Below are 19237 nucleotides of genomic sequence, written 5' to 3'. Positions count from 1 at the left end.
TAAAAAAACAAATAGGAAAATTACTAACAAGAAATTTCATTGCAAAAAAAGCCCTATAAAATACATAATACTTGAGAGTTAACCAACCAGTATACATGCAGGAGTTACATAAATACAGTTACAAAACACTGCAGAAATAAGGGAAACAAATAATTGGAGAGATAACCAATGTTCATGGTTGGATTATACCAACATAATAAAAATAGCAATACTTTGGAAACTGATTTACAGATTTAATACTACACCAGTCAATCAGAGGGGGGAAGAAGGGGGGTGTGGGCGTGCTTTATAGAACTAGACAAAATAAATAAATTCATTTGGAAGAAAAAAAGGTCCAGCAACTCAAGGAAAATAATGAGAAAAATGCAAATGAAAAGGGCATTGCATTACCACACCTCAAACTATATCATAAAGTAGCCATCACTGTATTTGGTACAGGCTTTAACAAAGAGATGTCATGTCAGTGAAACAGACTGGTTAAGCAAGAAGCATCTATTGAAAATATCTCCAGCATTGGATAAACTTAAATACATAAACCATTGGGGGAATTGCCCCCATTTGACAAGAGTTTTTGGGAAAACTGGAAAACAGTTTGGCAGAAATGAGGTTTAGACTGACATTTTCTGCCATGCTTTGACAGTAAGCTCAAGATGGATATATTACACAGGGTCTTAAAAAAGAATTTAGAACAGAAAGAACTTTTTTATTTTTTTCTTGGCTAGGCAGTGGGGTTAAGTGACTTGCCCAGGCTTACACAGCTAGTAAGTGTTATGTGTCTGAGGTCAGATTTGAACTCAGTTCCTCCTGAATCCAGGGCTGGTGCTCTATCCACTGCACCACCTAGCTTCCCCAGAAAGAACTTTTTTAAACACCCCCTCTAAACCCACTTTCACTTTTTGGAGTTTTAATATCTCTGTTGTGACTTTGGCTTCTTATAACTTTTTATCTTCCCTCCTAAAAACTTGTGCAGTCCACATGCACATTTTAATTAAAGTTAAAAGGAATGGTCGTAGAATTACAAATTTAATTCAACTTCCACATTTAAATAGACAAGGGAATTAAGGCCCAATCCAAACTTTCTGACTCTTAGACTAGTGCTCTTTCTAGTATTTGGCACTGCTTCCATGAATTGAAAGCAAAATTAACTTCATGATTTTTTTAGTTTCTTGATATGCCATGAGGTGATTGGTAAGACTCTTGAGAGATGGAGAACTAGGGTTGAAGAATTACCCCTCTAAGTTGGTAGCTGGATTGAAGTCAGGAAGACTTCAAGCTAAATAATGTAGATACACACACACACACACACACACACACACACTCACTCACTCTCTCTCTCTCTCTCTCTCTCTCTCTCTCTCTCACTCACTCTCTCACTCTCTCACTCACACTTATTAAGCTTTCATTTCCTCTTTAGTAAAGTAGGAGTAGTACCTATCTCACAGGGTTATTTTGAGAAAAGTACTTTGTAATGGACAGGTAGGTTACAGGAGTATGGGACCTAGAGTCAGGAAAACCTGAGTTCATATTCAGCCTCAGGCACTTTAACTAGCTGTGTGACCTCTCTGCCTCAATTTCCTCAACTATAAAATGGGGATCATAATGGCATCTTGCAGGGTTATCGTGAGGATCAAATGAGATACTAAATGAAGTGTTCAGCACAGTTCCTGGCACATAGTAGGGGCTTAATGAACACTAGTTATTATTATTATCAAATTATAATACTGTATATAAATGAGCTGTATTACTACTTATTAGCCTTTTTTTTTTACTCATTAGCTTTTGTATTGTCTCTCACATTTTTGTCATTCCTCCTTTTCAGAAGGTGATACCCTTTTACAAAACCTTCAAACTCGCCCAGAAAGGTTTATTGATCATACCAATAACCTCCGCGAAGAGGATGCCTTATTGAAAAAAGAGAGCAGCACCTTTGATGATATTGTTTTTGTGGACATTGTTGACACCTACCGAAATGTTCCTGCAAAATTACTGAACTTCTATAGGTGGTAGGTTATAAAATATTTTGTGGTTGGGTTTTATGTGATTTGTCGTGTGTAGAAAAACCTTACCTATTCTCAGAGAGTGACACCCTGGACATCTGGAATATAAATCAATTTTGCTTCAGTTTTTGTTAAGGATTGCCATTCCAGAATGCTGCCAATTACGCAAGGTAGCAGATCAGCGATTAAATTACTAGAAATTAACTAAGCAAAAGTTAATATAGTTTTGAGGATATTCTCACCAACACAAATAAGTCAGAAGAATGAACAACAAGGCAAACAACTGTTTGCACCCGTCAGGGGAAATCAGTGAAGTTAAAAGGGGTCATATTTTAGTTGTTTATACGTCTACTTTGAAACAGTGAATTATTTTGCTACTCACAACCCTAAATCTGCCCCAAAGAATTCTTGTCTTTATTTCTTTGTACTTCCTTGCCTTCTTAGTGTATGGGGGGGAAAGCACTGGATTTAAAGTCAGAGGATTTATTTGTCTTTACTGTCATGAACTATTTTAATTCTTTATCCCTCCAACATTAAAATATTCCAAATTTAGATTCAATGTTCTTTATAATCCAGTCATGTTAATAGCCTTCAGTATTTATGAGTGTTGTCTTGAAATTCATTTGTTATTCCTGTGCTTAGGATTCCTTAATCAGCTGATGCTTATTCTAATATAACGCTTGGTACCAAATACAAATCTATTGTTCACTACCTATACGTGTTTATGTGATAAGCCATATGAGTATATGTGTGTGGACCTGTGATTGATATTCAAATCCCAACCACCTCTTTAATTTTCTAAAATCCTAATCCTAAGCTTTTATTCCTTTCTTCCTCATTGAGCCCCATATTTTTTCCTTTCTCTTTCCCTTAACTTTTCCCATTCCATAGCACCTCAGGTGCTAACTATCTGACCCAGAGCACAAAAGTACTCGAGGGGCAGCTAGGTGGCACAGTGGATAGAGCACTGGCCCTGAAGTCAGGATGGACCTGCGTTCAAATTCGGCCTCGGACCAAACACTTGACATGAACTAGCGGTGTGATCTTGGGCAAGTCACTTAACCCCAATTGCCTCACTTAAAAAAAAAAAAGTACTCGAGATAAACACAAATTTTGTATAAAGTATGGTTTGGTAGTCAAAGATGGTGACAGATTTAGGTGTCTGAAGATACTGTAGAGTTAGGACAATAGAATGTAATTTTTCAGAGATACTAATAGGCCAAGGACTCAGGTATGACTAAGTGTGGGGAATCAGGGGAATGGCTGTGGCCAAAGTTAGGCAGTTACAAGACCTAGGAATTCAATTTTCTTTGCATTAGTCCCTTAATCTGCATGTAGTTAGGAGCTATCAGATATTTCAGTTTGTAGGAGCCATTAACTATGACATTACTGTTTGAAGGTTCAGGATGTGAAGAATAATTAGCTATTGTATTTTGAAAATATGAAAGTACAATATAGATTTTGAAATATATTGAAGAAAATTTACTTAAAATTTTTAAAAAACATTGTTGATGTATAATTCTGGCATCAATGTAAAATTTTGAAAGGGATTTGGCTTTTGGGGGAGAGTTCTATTTAAATATATAGTATTTAATATTTAATAGTATTTAATAATATTTTTAAGGCTTTTCAGATCCATTACATGGACAAAATGTGAATCTTGTGTGTATTTAAACTATGAGATCCTTTTAGTTAACTGCTAATTGAGCAGTTATCTCATAATTTGAGTCAGCCTTACAGATAACATTTCTTTATTCATTACCCTCATATCAAATATATAATGTAGATTTTTTTCAGTTGTTAGTATCAATAGTAAATTTATAATCACTAGCATTAGTGTAACTTTATAAATTTGGGGCAGAACTGGTATATTAATCCAGCCATCCTACAGCTGGTAGAACTTTCCTCTGATTTTTTTTTTTCAATTCAGCCTCCTACTTCCTATCATTCTCTTAATGAGATTATGAGATTTTAAGAAAGACATTTCACTGTGAAATAATTAAGAAGTATTCAGGTCTCCATCAGGCCTTCTCTGTTCTGTTCTTCTTGTCATATTATCTTGTTGCTGTGTTCCATATAGATTGTCACTGATTTTCGTGTATGTGTGTGTGTGTATGTGTGTTTTGGCACCAGGACTGTGGACACAACTAGCTTTGATTTGTTGCTGAAGACAGATGATGACTGTTACATAGATTTAGAAGCTGTGTTTAATAGGATTGCCCACAAAAACCTGGACAGACCAAATTCTTGGTGGGGAAAGTGAGTAAAACTTTTCAGCCTACTGATTTTCAAGTAATTGGATGTAATTACTTTGAAGTGAAATGTATAGTGTTATTTTCACAAGAAAATGTGGTTGTGAAATTTAATTTCCTTATTAGTCTCCTAGTGGTAATTTAAGAAAAAAACATAATAGGCTTCTATATTTTACTGCCTGGTGAGAAGAGAAAAGCAATTTTGGACAAATTCTTTTTGCTAATAGACATGACTAACACCACCCCAGATGGCAATTTCATATTAATAAACTGAGAGAACTTAGCATACAAGAGAGCCTTCTGACTTTTTCCCCCCCGTTCTTGTATCAAAAAAAGCCTCCTTAGAAAACTTTAGTCTAACAACATTGCATATATAAAATTGTTTGATGTTTTAAATTTTTAAAATTTTTTTAAAAATAATAATAAATTTATTTATTTTTAGTTTTCAGTACTCACTTCTGTAAGATTTTGAGTTCCAAATTTTCTCCCTATCTCTACCCTCCCCCTACCCCAAGACAGCATGTGAATTGATATAGGCTCAACATATACATTCATATTAAATCTATTTTCACATTAGTCATGTTGTAAAAAAGAATTAGAACCAATGGGAGAAACCACGAGAAAGAACCAAAAAAAAAAAAAAGAGAGAGAGAGAATGCAAATTATATGCTTCGATCTTCATTCAGACTCCACAGTTCTTTTTCTGGATGTAGACAGCATTTTCTATCATGAGTCTTTTGGAGTTTTGACCTTTTTTTAAATGACCTATCTGTGTGTAAGGAGTAGAAAAAAAGGAACAAAGAAAACACAACAGTGTTTCTCCTCAGAGAGCTCTCTGCTTGTTTATACTAAAGAGAATTTTCTCATCTCTCTGATTTATCCACAGTAGTTTGGGGGTTGAGGAAGTAAATGGAAAAAGAAGTGTGATAAGTATTGGTTTGTCTACCCAGCAAGCACAAGAAACTGACACGATTATTTTGGTCTAAGCTTCAGATTGAATTGGGCAGTTGACCGGACAGGAAAGTGGCAAGAATTAGAGTACCCCAGTCCTGCTTATCCTGCCTTTGCATGTGGGTCAGGTTACGTTATCTCCAAAGATATTGTTCATTGGCTAGCAAGCAACTCAGAAAGACTAAAGACGTATCAGGTAAGCGAGAATTTGTTAGTCAAGATCATGATAAATTTAAGAATGGTTTAAACTGAGTTTTATCCAGCCGTAGTCTGCTGTCCTTGGCAGTGGCACCAAGGAGTGTAGGAATACTGGACTAGAAGTCAGAACATTTAGTTAATCCAGCCACTCATAGCCATGTGACCTTGAGTAAGTACACTCAGTAAAGCTCTATATAAATATAAGCTGGTGGTGTTAGTCTTTCTTAGTGGATTGACTTCAAAAGGTTAAGGATATTTCCTAACTTTACTTTCCCCATAATAATCCTGGCATGGCTCTAGTAGTATTCATGAGTCTACCTAATTTCTTGAACCTATGTATATTTTTACCCTTTATTTACAAATGTAGATTATCAGAATTGAACTGAAGTTCACTGTTCATTGGAATGGAGGTTATTAAAAGGGGTGTTTTTTTACTTGCTTCTGGTTTTGATGTAATTGATCAATCAGCAGAGCAAAAACTATTTTACTTTATTCTCAAGGTCACTTGTGGAATTTTAAGATTCATTACACTCTTATACTTTGAAAAGTATAGATGCTAACCTTCTTATCCATTCTGTGATAATGAGATTGAAGATTTTGTACCAAAGATGTAGAAATTGGAAATAAAAGAAACACTCCAAAAGAACACATGGTTGACCTCAAATTCATTATTTCCACGAAGCATGAACCCTGCCCTTTTTAATTTTTTTTTTTTGTCTTTGATGTTTGTGGGCATGTTGTAGGGTGAAGATGTGAGCATGGGCATTTGGATGGCAGCTATAGGGCCTAAGAGATACCAGGTGAGCAAATCTGAGAAAGTATAAGTGCTTCCTATCTGTCATGGGTGGTTCCCTGAACTTCTCTATCAATTTCCCAATTTCCTCTCCTGTAATTTAAGGATAATAGTGGTTTTTTTTTCTATAAACTGTCATGGAGCTATCGCTATGCAGATAACACCCTAGTCTGTCTCCTGAATTCCAGTTCTGTGTCTGTTGATTTGGAGTATAATTTTTTTTTACACTTAATTTTTCTTAAATTATGTAGATTGCACAAAAAGACAGTTTTCAGTTTTCATTTTACTTAGTATGAGGATTAGTAATTATTCACTATCCCAATTCTTAGTTCCCAGATTTTCTTCCAGAACCCCATTATCACTGCCTCTTAAACTCATCACATCTTAATTTTCTCTAGAGCCCTATTTCCCTTTTTTGGTTCTTTTCTGTCCCTTTTACATCTTCTGAAGATTCTACCCATTTAACAACTGTGTATTCCCAACTGTACTGAAAGTGAAATTGAAGCTCCTCCTGTGGTAAAACATCAATATTTTACTGAGTATGTTACAGCTCTTTTGAAACTTCATCTGACTTAGTGATCTGGTGTGTATATCTATATTTGTATCTTTAATTTCCACATTTAACTTCCACAAACAGGATAGTCTTTGGTTGTGTGAGAAGACTTGTGAAACTGGGATGCTCTCTTCCCCTCAGTATTCTCCACAAGAACTCACAGAACTGTGGAGGCTGAAGGAAGCATGTGGGGATCCTTGTAAGTGTGAGGCAAGATGATGATCATTTAAACCTGGCTGTCTGAAGACCTGCAGAGAAGAAAAGATGAAAGTGTAGAAGGAAAATTCAGAATTATGCTGTGGAACCAGATTTCTTTCAAGGGGCATTTTGTTGGTGCTTTCACCTATAACTGATGGAATATTTCTTGATATTTGCATAGAAATTCCCCTTTTAAAAATAAGCATATGCTGAAAAATTAACTTTTTTATGGCTAAGCAATTTAAAAAATACCATATTATAAAGGAACGAAGCCCTTTTATTTAAAAAAAATTAATTACTTAACAGTTTAATAATCTGTCCATTACTTAGGGTTGTGACTTGGCTAATTGCTCAAATCAGTTGTAACTGGTAAAGAAATCCAAGTAGGAGTTCCAAGAGGAAACAGTCTGTTTCTCAGTAGGGAATTTAGCTTGCCTGCATTGGGAATGAAGTGCTGGCAAGTCATCCCTTGTGGTTACTAAACAGTGAGTGCAGATCTGGCAGGTAGCTGGAGAGGGGAGTTTGCCCAGTTTGGGACCCTTGTTGTTAAGTATGTCTCTAATATTAGTAGTTACCCAAGTTTGTAGCCTATATATATTTCAACAGGCATACAGTATTGGGTGCTAATTTGGTCAGCTTCTGTTGATAAGGGCTATGAAATGTCCCTATTAAGGAAAACCTTCCATCAGTCAAAAGTAAAGTACTCCTCAGGGTTTTGATGATAATGGAGAAGTAATTTTCTAAAGAATAAGTTGGTGCCCTAAAAGAACTAACCTCACTTTTCTATTTCCTGGGAGTATTTATATCATCATGGCTTACCTCAGGCCTAACTAATATTCACCTAAAATTGAGGCAATCTAGAGCTGAATTTCAGTCATATTTGAACTTCCATGAAGATAACACTCTCAACTTATGTCTAGGCTCAAACCCAAATAAAAAGCATGACTTTTTTTTTCAGTGCCCTAAAAATAGTACAACAGAAGGGATATAGCAGAATTAATTTAATTAGCAAAATAGTGGGAATATGTGCCTTCCCCATTTTCAGTGGCCTTTTCCTTAGTTGTAAATCATAATCACATGGTATCAGTAAGTATTCATAGTGAGGTCTATTAGGGGAAAATGCAGAATTCTTATTGTAGACAGTAACTTTTTCAAACAATATTAGTAAATAGTCTTAACATTTAGGTTTTCTATGTAAAGTTGTACTATGAAGAAAGAATAAAGTACAAAAATAAATATACAAACAAAAGCCAGCAAATAGCCACAAAGTGTTTATTAGAGTTATCATACAAATGCTAGAAACAATCTTTTCTTCATTGAAATTTGGTTTGACAAATTCTTTATATCGTTGACTTCTTGGCCTCAGTCACACTGAATAGTCATAAGTTAATTTTTACCATCGTACTAATATACAGTCTCCATTTTCAACAGAGTAAAACTGTAATGGCTGTTGGTCATTCTCTAGTTCAATTTCTCTGCCTTCCATCTAAAATTGGAAAAAAAAAAGTTTTAAAAGGTATGAGATAAATCTGCAAAGTGTACTCTCTTCATACCACTAAAAGTCAGTCACCTTCAGAATCCTAAATAATGTCCTTTGGTCAAATATATTGTAATCTATAATGAAGGACTAAACTTGATTATGGGTCTTGTTGAATCCACTTACTTTAGGGCTTTCATAGGACAATTTGAGGTCTGATACTGGAACTTTGAGTAGACGAGACAGCAAGCCTTTCACCTTTTGAATTGTCATGGACTCTGTCAAATAGAAGAAAAGAAATTATTTCTTTTAAAAATGACAGCTAATTATAAAACCAGCTGCCCTTATTTATAAAAAAAAAACCCACAAGATTGTTCTTAAATTAACAGTAATGTAAGCACGTGTTTTTATTTAACTTTTGAGCACCAAGCTGGCTTGATGTCTGTATGTACTTCAGTTGTTTAGATTATCCAAATAACTGATTAACGTTAAGAAGCTCATCTGATACATAGACCATCATGTTACTGCTTCATAGCCTTTAAGTACAGTTGGTGGGGTACACAGGATGCACTGAGCCAACGTTTTGACCTAAGTGACCTTTGATGATGAGTTTTCATCCTGTTCCATTGATTATACTATTTTAAACTGTTCCCCACCTGGTGTAATTCTCAGTACAGAGGAAGGAATGTCTGAAATCATCAACATCCTTTGGTTTGTTTTTCATGTCCAGCTGACAGAAGGAAAAGAATGTTTGCCAGCAAATCAGGAGACTTGGGTTCTAGACCCAGCTCTTCCGGGCAAATAGTTTCTTCTCTAGGCCTCAGTTTCCTCATCTGTAAAATGAGGGGGTTGGACTAGATGATCTCTAAGATCCTGTTCAGCTCTGATTCTACTATTCGCGAACGTGCTACATCAATGACACCAAGGGACCGTACAGCCCTGGAATTTAACTTGAATGAGTAAATGATTTGGCTTGTTAAGAAAACACAGTGAACTTACTTCCAAAGATGGGTTATGGTAAATAATGGATATCTTAATTATGAAATGTTTAGTTTCTTTGAAGCTTTAGCTGGAGGCACAGCAATAGAGTGTGTGGTTTTCCTGCAATATCACAATGTACTTAAACTCAAATATTTTTCTATCAAAATCATTTTTGTAAAAGCTGTCTGTGTTTTTATGCAACTTGTGATAATAAATGTGATCTTTATTTTAGAATAAAAAATTAGCGCTTTCTTTTCTAATGTATTACATTCAGCCATGTAACTAATTAGACTTCATCTTATATTACTGGGAATAAAACTCAACCTAAGTTGTATATTATACATATACATCAACTGCCATAGCCAAAAAAAATTCCTCATTAAGGAGGTAGGCTTCTAGGGATGAGCTTCTCCCTTGACAGGCCTCTTCCTTACATAGCGGACTCAATCTCTTGCTGGGGCCATCTGCAGTCAAAGCTTTTCTAGCACAGCCCTCAAGAATCACCTTCATGCCCCAAAGAGGGATCAGGGCAGAATTTTATGGAGGACACAGCGAGCTTCAATATCTAAGCAATGAGGAATTCCAACTAAAACAGGAGTAAAAGATGTCATCGAGGAGATGTGTGCTAGGAAGAAAAGACAGGCTGGTCATGTGGTAAAGGAAGGTACAACAGGCAGCTAGCCAGGTTGTTCCGTTAGTGAGTGCCCTCCTGAAAGCAAGAAGGCTCCCTCTACCTTCTATCCCTCTTTGGGGAAAGGAAGCATGAACAAGAGTCATAGAAGATGGGCTGTAACCTACCAAAATCACAGATTTGAGTGTAATATATACATACAATGACTATCACATCTTTTGAAACACTATTGCTAGAAATGTCAGAATTAATAGTCATTTCTGTTAATGTCACCTCAGATGGATACAAATTAAATCATAATCAAGCATGGCCTATATAAATCCTTTCAGGCAAACCTTTGACAGACTGTTAGGGAGACAGAAGTAAGAAATGATAAATATAAATATATTATAGGACCATAAGAATAGTATAAGGAGTACTAAGAGAATTCATTGAGGACAACAAAGTTTTAGAAGCCTACGTTGGAGGGAAAACAAGCAAAGACGGGATAGGGCAAGGATAACAATAGATGCTGAAAAGGTATTACTACTCAACTATTATCTTTATGTTTTTTTTTCTCTGCAAAGAAAGCACTTTAGGCTGGAAAGGACAGAATAAAAATAGTAAGGAGTTAGAATTCAAGATAAAAATGAGAATGTAAGAAGTTATCAGGCTGCCCATAGTGAATTTGTCATCAAGCTAAATGAACTACATCCCAGGGAACTAAAAAGTGGCAGATTCAATTGCTTAGCCACTGTCATTAATCTTAGACAATGAAGAGAAGCCTCAGAACTAGAAAAGAACAAAAATGCTTTCCCAGTTTTCAAAAAGGAACAGAGAGGTAAAGCATAGACCAGTGAGCCTGACTTTGACTCCTGGTAAAATTCTAAAATGTGTTATTAAAGGAATATTTAGTAAACACCTAGAAAGGGGATTAATAATCGCTAATGTCATGCTAAAGTAACCATATTTCCTTCCTTCAGCAGAAAGCAGAAGATGTTAGGTCAGAGCAAAGCAATTGAAAGTCAGATGCTATCCTTGTGGATGAATGACACCCAGGTTAAGTGAATGTGGAACTGGTGGAATAATCAACCATACCTAAATAGTTAATGAGTTATTGCCAATTTGGAGAGAAGTCACTAGTAATTTTTACCAATGATCTGGATAAATGTATAGATAGTGCCTTTAACAAACATGCTGACTGCACAAAACTGGAAAGGATAGTTAACATGGTGGGTAACAATTGAAAAAGATCTCAACATGTAGAATCTAATTAGATGAAGTTTAGGATAGGAACTAGACCTGTGATTTCATTGATCAAGTATAGGAATGCCGAAGTGAGGAAATATCCTCTGCTGACATAGGTCTCTATAGACCTTCTCTTAGAGTCTCAGAGACTTGCCTCAAGCACTGTGAGGTTGCCTGACTGACCAGTGGTCAAGTGGCCAATATCTGGCTGCGTCAAGAGAAAAGACTTACACTTAGATCTTATGGCTTTAAGGCTAGTTCTTAATCCATTAAATCATGATAAAATGGAATGGATATAAATGTAAAATCATATACTAAAGGAAACTAAAAAAAATTCCACTTCACCAATAAAGGATGAGAGAGGCACAGCTAGACAATTATTCTTGAGAAAAATACATAAGGCACTTTTTGTGTCTAACAAGCAGTGTTGACAGGGCAACATGCTAGCCAAAAAGCTAGTGTGCTCCCACACTGCAGTGTGTCCAAAACACAATAAATGAGAGTCCCTTTGTGTAAGACCAGAGCTGAAGCATGATGGATAGTCAGTGCTGGTCACTAAATTTTAAGAAAGGTGAGGAAAACCTGGACAATGTCCAGACAGTGGGAAAAAGTCTTGAGCCAGGCTGTATTTTGATCAGCTGAAAAAACTGGAAATACTTAACTTGAAAAGGATTTGGGGAGCAACATGACCCATCTTTTGTGTATTTTAAGTGCCATCAAGTGAAGGATGATTAAACCTGTTTAGGGCCAGAGTAACAGAACACGCGAGGAATGGATAGAAGTTGCATAGAGAAATATTTAGGCTTAAAGTATGGGAAAAACTGAACATTGAAAATTGCCTAAAATTGAACACAGGCCACCTAGGTTAATAGTGGTTTCTACCTCACTACAAGTTTTCAAGCAAAGATGACCCTTTGGGATTTTATAGAGGAGATTCTTGATCAGGTATGATTCAGACGTCAGTGGTTTTCTCTACAGGATAATCTGAGAAATTACATTTCTTGATGGACGTTTTCAGATAAGTTACAAACGTATTTACTCCTCTGCCACAAATAATTATGTTTTCCAAGTATCAAGAAAAACACTTAGGTTCTTGATTTAATGCAAAACAGTGAGTTATATACCATTTGGGGGTTAAATTCAGAGTAATCCAAGCAGAAGTTAATGCACACCATTTCTAACTCTGCCATTTCCACTTAATTATTAATGAAATAAAGGTATGAGATGACCTAATCAATAGTCGAGGCTAAAATGAATCTGAGATGATAATGATGCCTTTTAGAAAGTCATGTAAGTAAACCATCTAGTTCTGGCCAAAAAAAAAAAAGCATTTGTTAAACCACGGGTAAAATCCTATTACAAAGCATACAAAAGATTACAAAGTTCTACAGGCTATAATTTTGTTTTCATTTTTTGTTTTGTTTTGTTTTTTTCCAGAGTCCTTGCTTGGCTCTTAGTTTGAACTGGTTACAGTAAATTCTGTATCATAAGTAACCTTGCAGATCCCTGTCCAATGCTCCCCTGCTTACTAAAAGGACTAAACTATAAAACCTACTGCCCTGCACTTCATCCCCTTACAGTTACCCAAATAAAATTCACTGACTAAAATAAAGCGTCATGTGAAAACATCTTGTATGTGCGTGCTCTTTCCTCATTTCTAGAATTATTTGTATGCTTATTCACAAAGAAGTACACGGTTGTTTTATTTCTGCTTTACACACAGGGAAAGCAACAGCTAGTAATATATTAACAGGGCCATTAAAACAAAGCAGCTAGGATAGTTATAACAGGCAATTGAAGTGTAACAGGCATAATTTGCAAATGGAATAATCTGATTTTTTTCTTCTACTTTTCTTTGGTAATGTATGGTGAAGTAGGGAAATCAAAAAGATCTGGGTTCAATTCCTGCTTCTGACATATACTAACTATGTGACCATGGGCAAGTCACCTGTTCCTGGCAACTCTCTAAGACTCTAAATTACAGATAAATTATGGAATATCATGAGAATAATTTCCACAGCAAATTCCCAAAGCTAGGAAAATGATTAAAGATTTCAGAATTCAACAGTGAAGTTCCCTTTTTCCCCCAGTGAAAAAAAACCCTATAGGAACTAGGTCTCAACATTGATAATCCCAATGAGTGCAAACACAGTGATGCCTTTTTTTCTAAGGGGGAAACTGTAAATTCCTAAGGGCTAATGGCAATAACATCAAAGGAGATGAACTGGTTTTCGACCTACCCAGCACTACTGTGGCCCATGCTGTCAACATTTAACTCTGAAAACAGAATAATGAATCAAACTATCTACTTTTTGGTTTTTTTGAGAAGCAGATTTTGGAGTAGTCTTTTAAGAAAATGAAAGAAGGAATATTGGTAAATTAACAGAAGACTGATAAATTCTTACTGATGAGTACAGCAAGCAGTAATGCTATCATAAGCTTGTTTTATTAAATAAATGAACAAATTTTAAAGATCAGTTTTTCTCTACTGATGAGTAAAAAGGGAAAAGTGGTTTTGCTGACTTGAATTTCATTTTTGCTTTTAAATCATTGTTCTAAATTTGACCTTTGCTTAAATATTTATCTAAATCAAAATTTAAATTTCAGATTCTACAGTATATGAATTGATCACAGCAAATGATAGCCACATTTCAGGTTTTAGTTTGTTTCCATCTGAGTCAAGTCTAAGTTAAATCATCTAGTTCAAATTTGTTCAGAAAGATATTTGTTTTCTGAATAAACAATCATTCTGGACTGAGCATTGGATTTGAAGTCAAGAGAAACCTAGTTCATTTCCCAGTTATTAACCTTGTCACTAATGCAATCCTGGATTAGTTACTTAACCTCTCTGGGCCTCATTTCCCCATCTGTAATATGAGGGGGTTGGACTAGATGATCTATAAAATAACAGACATATTTGAATAAAGCCCCAAAGCTGGTCTGCAGATAGAGAAGGAAAATCATTGCTTGTTGGTCTTACACCTAAGAAAAAGTAGGTGTGGTTATTACTCTCCAAGTATTTGTATTTGGTCAGTGAGAATTTGTAGAGTATCTGTATGCAGAACACTGTACCCAAGCACTATGGGGAAAAATGTCCCTGCTCTTTAGGATACAAAAAAAGGCCATTTTTTTGGCCTCATTTCTTACCTATCTTTAATCACTGAATGGGCTTCGCCTCAGTAAAACTGAGAACTGGGAAAGACTTTAGCTTAAAAAGGCCAAAGTTTCCCATTGCATCAGGGCCATCTCCAGTTGTCCTGATCTGTATCTTGCCACTGGACCCAGATGGCTCCAGAGGAGAGAGTGAGGCTAGTGACTGCACAGCCTTACCTCACTTAAATCTAATTCACTTGTAAGTCATGACATCACCTTCCTGATGTCACTGGTCCTCTTCAAGAACAGAGGACAAACAACAATAACAACAGCAGCCAACAATTTTTGAAAAGGCACTGCAGTAAATGGAGAAGAGCTATGCAAAAATCTGTGGCTGTGAATATTTAAAACTAAAAAAAACAAAACTACATTTTCAAAAATTAAAATTTGGTATCTCCTTTATATGTCTACAATATTTTTAAACTTTAACATCTCAAAATATATGTGACTTCAGTGATTTGTGAGCTCCCTTCATTAACAGAGGTACAACTCTTCCAAACAATTTGTTAAGTAAGTTACTGTTCTCAAAAACAATAGTTGCCTTGGGACAAACCCAGTGCTATGCCGGTAGGCTGGTCTTCAGGACGAATATTGCTAGGCCCCTACACCAAGCCTCTGGTAGGACCTCACAGTCCCCTCTGATAACACAGGGACAGGATGCATTGAGATAAGTAAATGGTGGGCTCCTGATAACTCTGGGAATGGAAGTAATATTAATGTGACTTACTTTCTCTGGGGCTGCCTTAAATTGGAAAATGTCTGAAAATCTGAAAACTTTCAAGTCCATCTTTTTACATGAATCTGATCTGCTTTAGAAAGCTTCCCACCATCCCTGCCCAGGAACAGCTACAAGTACAGGTCAAAAACTGCTTAGGCATGCCCTTACCTGGTAGTTGCTTCACTAGGACTTTTTGATCAGGCTGATTAAGACATTTTATCGTTAGTGCTTTAAGGGAAAAGAGAAATATTACTTAATGAATACCTGTTGCAATGTTTCTTTTACTATGTTTGCAATTATGGCTTCCATTAGCTCCCTGCTTCAGTACTTAATTCAGAACGGTTCTTATTGACATAATATTTGACCCTAAATACTCTGTAGCCTTCTCAGAAATAAGAGGCAAGTACTATTCCAGTATCAGTTTCCAACTTATTCTATCACTTCTTTAATGCTCTCTCAAATTGCATTTTGGGAAACATTCGAAAGTAGGAAAATTACTCATTTCTAGAGAATCATAATTTACTTAACTACTCAGACACTATTTCAATTTAAAATGAAATCTGAAGCACAATAGTTATAAAATGCTCAATCCTTAAAGCAATTTCACTCCTATATGCTAAATATTAAAACTTATAATCATTAAGCATTGCTTTAAATATCATGGTACTTCAGTTAATATATAAAATCTGTTTAAGGTAAACTCTGTGATCTCCATCAGCCAAGTTCCTCCTGGCTTTCTTTTTGCTCATAAGGACTTGAAGACAAATATTTATTGTTTAGATTCTGAATTCTTACTTAGCAATTGATTTTTCAGCATAAATGGCTGTTGTGGTTTCAGTTCCCCATCTTCAGGTGCACCATATTCTGTTTATAAAAAGAGAGGGATAGCAACATGTCAGCTAACTGAACGAGGAACCCAAAGACTTGTAAGAAAATAAAATTTTACAGATAAATGTGCCTAAAACAACCCTTGTCTTTCCCACACTAAGAAACGTCTTGCTGTACCAGCACAATGGTTAGTATGTTAGTCACAGTCCTGAGTTGTTTTTTTGGGGTTTTTTTGCAAGGCATTTCAGGTTAAGTGACTTGCCCAGAGTCACACGGCTAGTAAGTATCAAGTGATCAAGGGTCTGAGGCTGGATTTGAACTCAGGTTTTCCTGACTCTAGAGCCTGTGCGCTATCCACTGCACCACCTAGCCGCCCCACAGCCCTGGGGTTTTGGTGGCTATTTGGTTTGTTGTTTTTCATGTTACTGAGAGGGATTTTTGGACCCAGATACCTTTGTTTCAGTCACAACTTCCTTTCACTTTTCCCTCAAGTATGTTTCAGCTGTACTAACAGTTCCTGTCAATTTAGAGGTCAGAGAGAAATCTGGCATCAGTCAGGTTTCCATTGGGTGCAGCAATTAGACTAGGTTTCTCCCTGCTTCATTTCAACCAACTAGCTTGTGCACCACAAATGGGAGCCTAAATGCTGGGGGGAGGCCAGGACTCTTTCAACTGCCCAGGCTTCTCATAAGCCAATTGTTGATGAATTTTTGGCATACACTCAAAGTACCTGGGCTTTGTCTTTAAAACTGCTACCAGTAATACAGATCCGTGGCTACAGGGTTTCATTAGAAAACACTCAAGTCACCTAAGGCACCTAGCAAAATGGGTCAGCTAATGGAATGATTTGTAGGCCTTTCCCAAAAGCAGCCTTTCTCACCCACAAAGATAATGTTAGAGCCTGAAGCATTTATGTAGTAGGTGCTTCCCTGCATTAAGAAATGGATAAAAATGAAAGTCATGTAAAAGCAAAATTTGAAAGAGTAATATAGGTGAAAATGAAGCGAAAAGTACATCAGGAACAAAGAAACACCAAGGAGCAACCACACATTCCTTAGGGAAAGAGCTAGAGTTTAAAAGTACTAAAGTATTGAATTACTAAATTATTAAAAATTAATAATGCTTATATATTTGTATTATTATATATATTATAAAATAATTAATAATTAAAGTATTAAAACTCTGCACCATCCAAATGTGATAGGACAAAGCACTCTGGGACCATGAATATATACACTGGATTAGTCAAAGTATTAATGGCCAGTCTTAGCAGGGTAGACCTAGCATGGTCACCCAGGAACCTCGAGCAAGAAAAGCTCTTTCAAAATAACTTTCTAAAATAAATAAGGAATGGTTAGATAGAAACCCTAGACCTTGGGACGCAAAAACTCCAAGGGAACTTTTTTTTTTAGTGTATTCCGGTGGAGGCCTCTAGGAAGATGCCTGGAGATCACAAGGAAGGAAGCAATAAGAGGTGGGTGGATGCCAAAGGAGTTATACCCCAAGCCCTCCCAGCAAGAGGAAGTGCACCCACCATCTGGTGGCTTCCTATTTTAACTGATTCTTGGTAACCAGGGGTTAACTCAGCTACTTCTACCATCTGAAGGACTACAAATATCATCAGAACCTTCTAAATTTCAGTCGCAGCAGCCAGTTCTCTATAAAATAGGAAGTGAGGTTGGTTCCCTGGAAATGTCAAGTCTTTTCCTGAATAATTAACATACACATCTGGAGATGTAAAGAAAAACTTTAGCATTAACAAATGCTAGCCTCTCCTTACCAGTTTAAATAGCTTTGATCTTACCACTTCAGAATTCCAAAATCTCTAATTCAATTTGTTTCACTGAAAAAAATTAAAATTCTTCTAAATATGGGAGACCTGGGTTGATTTGTATTCCCTAAGAATTTCATCTAGTTTGCACTTAATTTATTCAACCTGAACACTTGTTCTAAATTTTCCCCCAAGGAAAATCCCTATACAATATTGATTTGTCAAGTCCTTTAGTCAAACTCCAAAACAAAATCTATCACCTTCTTTACCGCTGGTAAAAACTTGCTATCGATCACTTAGCTGAGAAACACAGCTTAACAAATGTGCCAGGCACTGAGGTAGGTGCTAGTGATTACAAGACAAAATGAAACAGTCCTTCTCCTTGAGAAGCTTACAGTTTGTGACAGGTTAGTACCAATGGGAAATAAGGACATTTTCCCTGCTGCCTATAAATATGCCCAGTTCTCTCCTATGCTTTAAAAAAATTACCTTCCTCTCGAGGTATTGTCCTATATATCTTCTTTCCTTTTCAAAGTTAAACTCCTAGAAAAAAGCTCAAATTTTCTCTATTTCCTCTCACTATCTTCCCAATCTTTTGCAATCTAGCTTCTGTCCTTTTCTCAATTGAAATGACTCTCTCCAAAATTATCAATGACCTCTTAATGGACAAATCTGATGGCCTTTTCTCAATCCTCTTCTTAACTTCTTTGCAGAATACATCACTGTCGTCTACTTTCCTCTATGGGTTTTTGGGACATTGCTTTCTTGTTTCTTCTGCTTTAGCAACTAACCTTTTCGGTCTTCTTTTCAAAGTCACTATCCATATCACATCCTTTAAGCATAGATTGTACCCCAAGGTGTATCCTGGGCCCTGTTTTCTTTGTCTATACTCTCTCAGTGACCTCATCAATTCCTATGGGCTTAACAATCACGTCTACGCAAATGACTCCCAGCTCTAGTTTCTCTGCTAAGCTCATCCCCCATCACAAAGTGCCTACTAGACATTTCCAAGTGGATATCCCGAAGTTATCTCAAACTCTATGGGTTCATCATCAATCCCCCAAAACCCATCCCTCTTCTAAACTTCTCTTTTTCTGTTGAAGACACCACCATCTTTCTAGTCATCCAGTAACCCTACTATCAATTTCAACTCACTCTGTATATCCACTGTCTCCTAATCTTGTTTCTATCTTTACAACATCTCATATCTGTCCCCTTCTCTCACACAGTCACCACCAAATAGCTGAGGACTTTGTTATCTCTCTACTTAAGTATGGCCTCCTAACTGATCTCCTTTCCTCAAGTTTCTCTCTACTTCACTCCCCATATAGCCGTCAAAGTGATTTTCTTAAAGCCTAGGTCTATGTACCTCCCTTACTCAAAAAAAACTCTAGTGGCTAATAATAACAATAATTATTATTATTATAGTTAGCCAATAATATGGCACTTTAAGGTTTGCAAAGTTCCTTACAAATATCTCTTTTTATCCTCACAACAAACCAGGAAGAC

The 19237-nt window shown here is 36.3% G+C and overlaps 2 protein-coding genes across 4 annotated transcripts in view; one reads left to right on the top strand and one right to left on the bottom strand.

Annotated features, from left to right (window-relative positions):
• LOC114049686 (UDP-GalNAc:beta-1,3-N-acetylgalactosaminyltransferase 2) overlaps positions 1-8110 on the top strand; it is a 37317-nt gene extending 29207 nt beyond the window's left edge. The window contains exons 8-12 of the mRNA XM_027871010.1: positions 1820-2003; positions 4131-4256; positions 5237-5396; positions 6142-6198; positions 6829-8110. Coding sequence (XP_027726811.1) covers positions 1820-2003; positions 4131-4256; positions 5237-5396; positions 6142-6198; positions 6829-6963 — 662 coding nt within the window. The 3' untranslated portion in view covers positions 6964-8110. The remainder of the gene's footprint in view (positions 1-1819; positions 2004-4130; positions 4257-5236; positions 5397-6141; positions 6199-6828) is intronic.
• Positions 8111-8200: 90 nt separating this feature from the next.
• LOC114049684 (tubulin-specific chaperone E-like) overlaps positions 8201-19237 on the bottom strand; it is an 84283-nt gene continuing 73246 nt past the window's right edge. For 2 of the 3 annotated variants that reach the window (XM_027871007.1, XM_027871009.1), the window contains 4 exons: positions 15925-15993; positions 15298-15357; positions 8606-8697; positions 8201-8428 (listed from right to left, as the gene is read on the bottom strand). In XM_027871007.1, the coding sequence (XP_027726808.1) occupies positions 8336-8428; positions 8606-8697; positions 15298-15357; positions 15925-15993 (314 nt within the window). In that variant the 3' untranslated portion in view covers positions 8201-8335. The remainder of the gene's footprint in view (positions 8429-8605; positions 8698-15297; positions 15358-15924; positions 15994-19237) is intronic. The other variant, XM_027871008.1, reaches the window with a different exon arrangement.

This window comes from Vombatus ursinus, unplaced genomic scaffold (genome assembly GCF_900497805.2).
Source record: "Vombatus ursinus unplaced genomic scaffold, bare-nosed wombat genome assembly UNPS02014798.1, whole genome shotgun sequence".
Lineage (NCBI taxonomy): Eukaryota > Metazoa > Chordata > Mammalia > Diprotodontia > Vombatidae > Vombatus > Vombatus ursinus.
The sequence above is the reverse complement of the archived record's forward strand: the minus strand, read 5'-3'. Positions and strand labels throughout refer to the sequence as shown.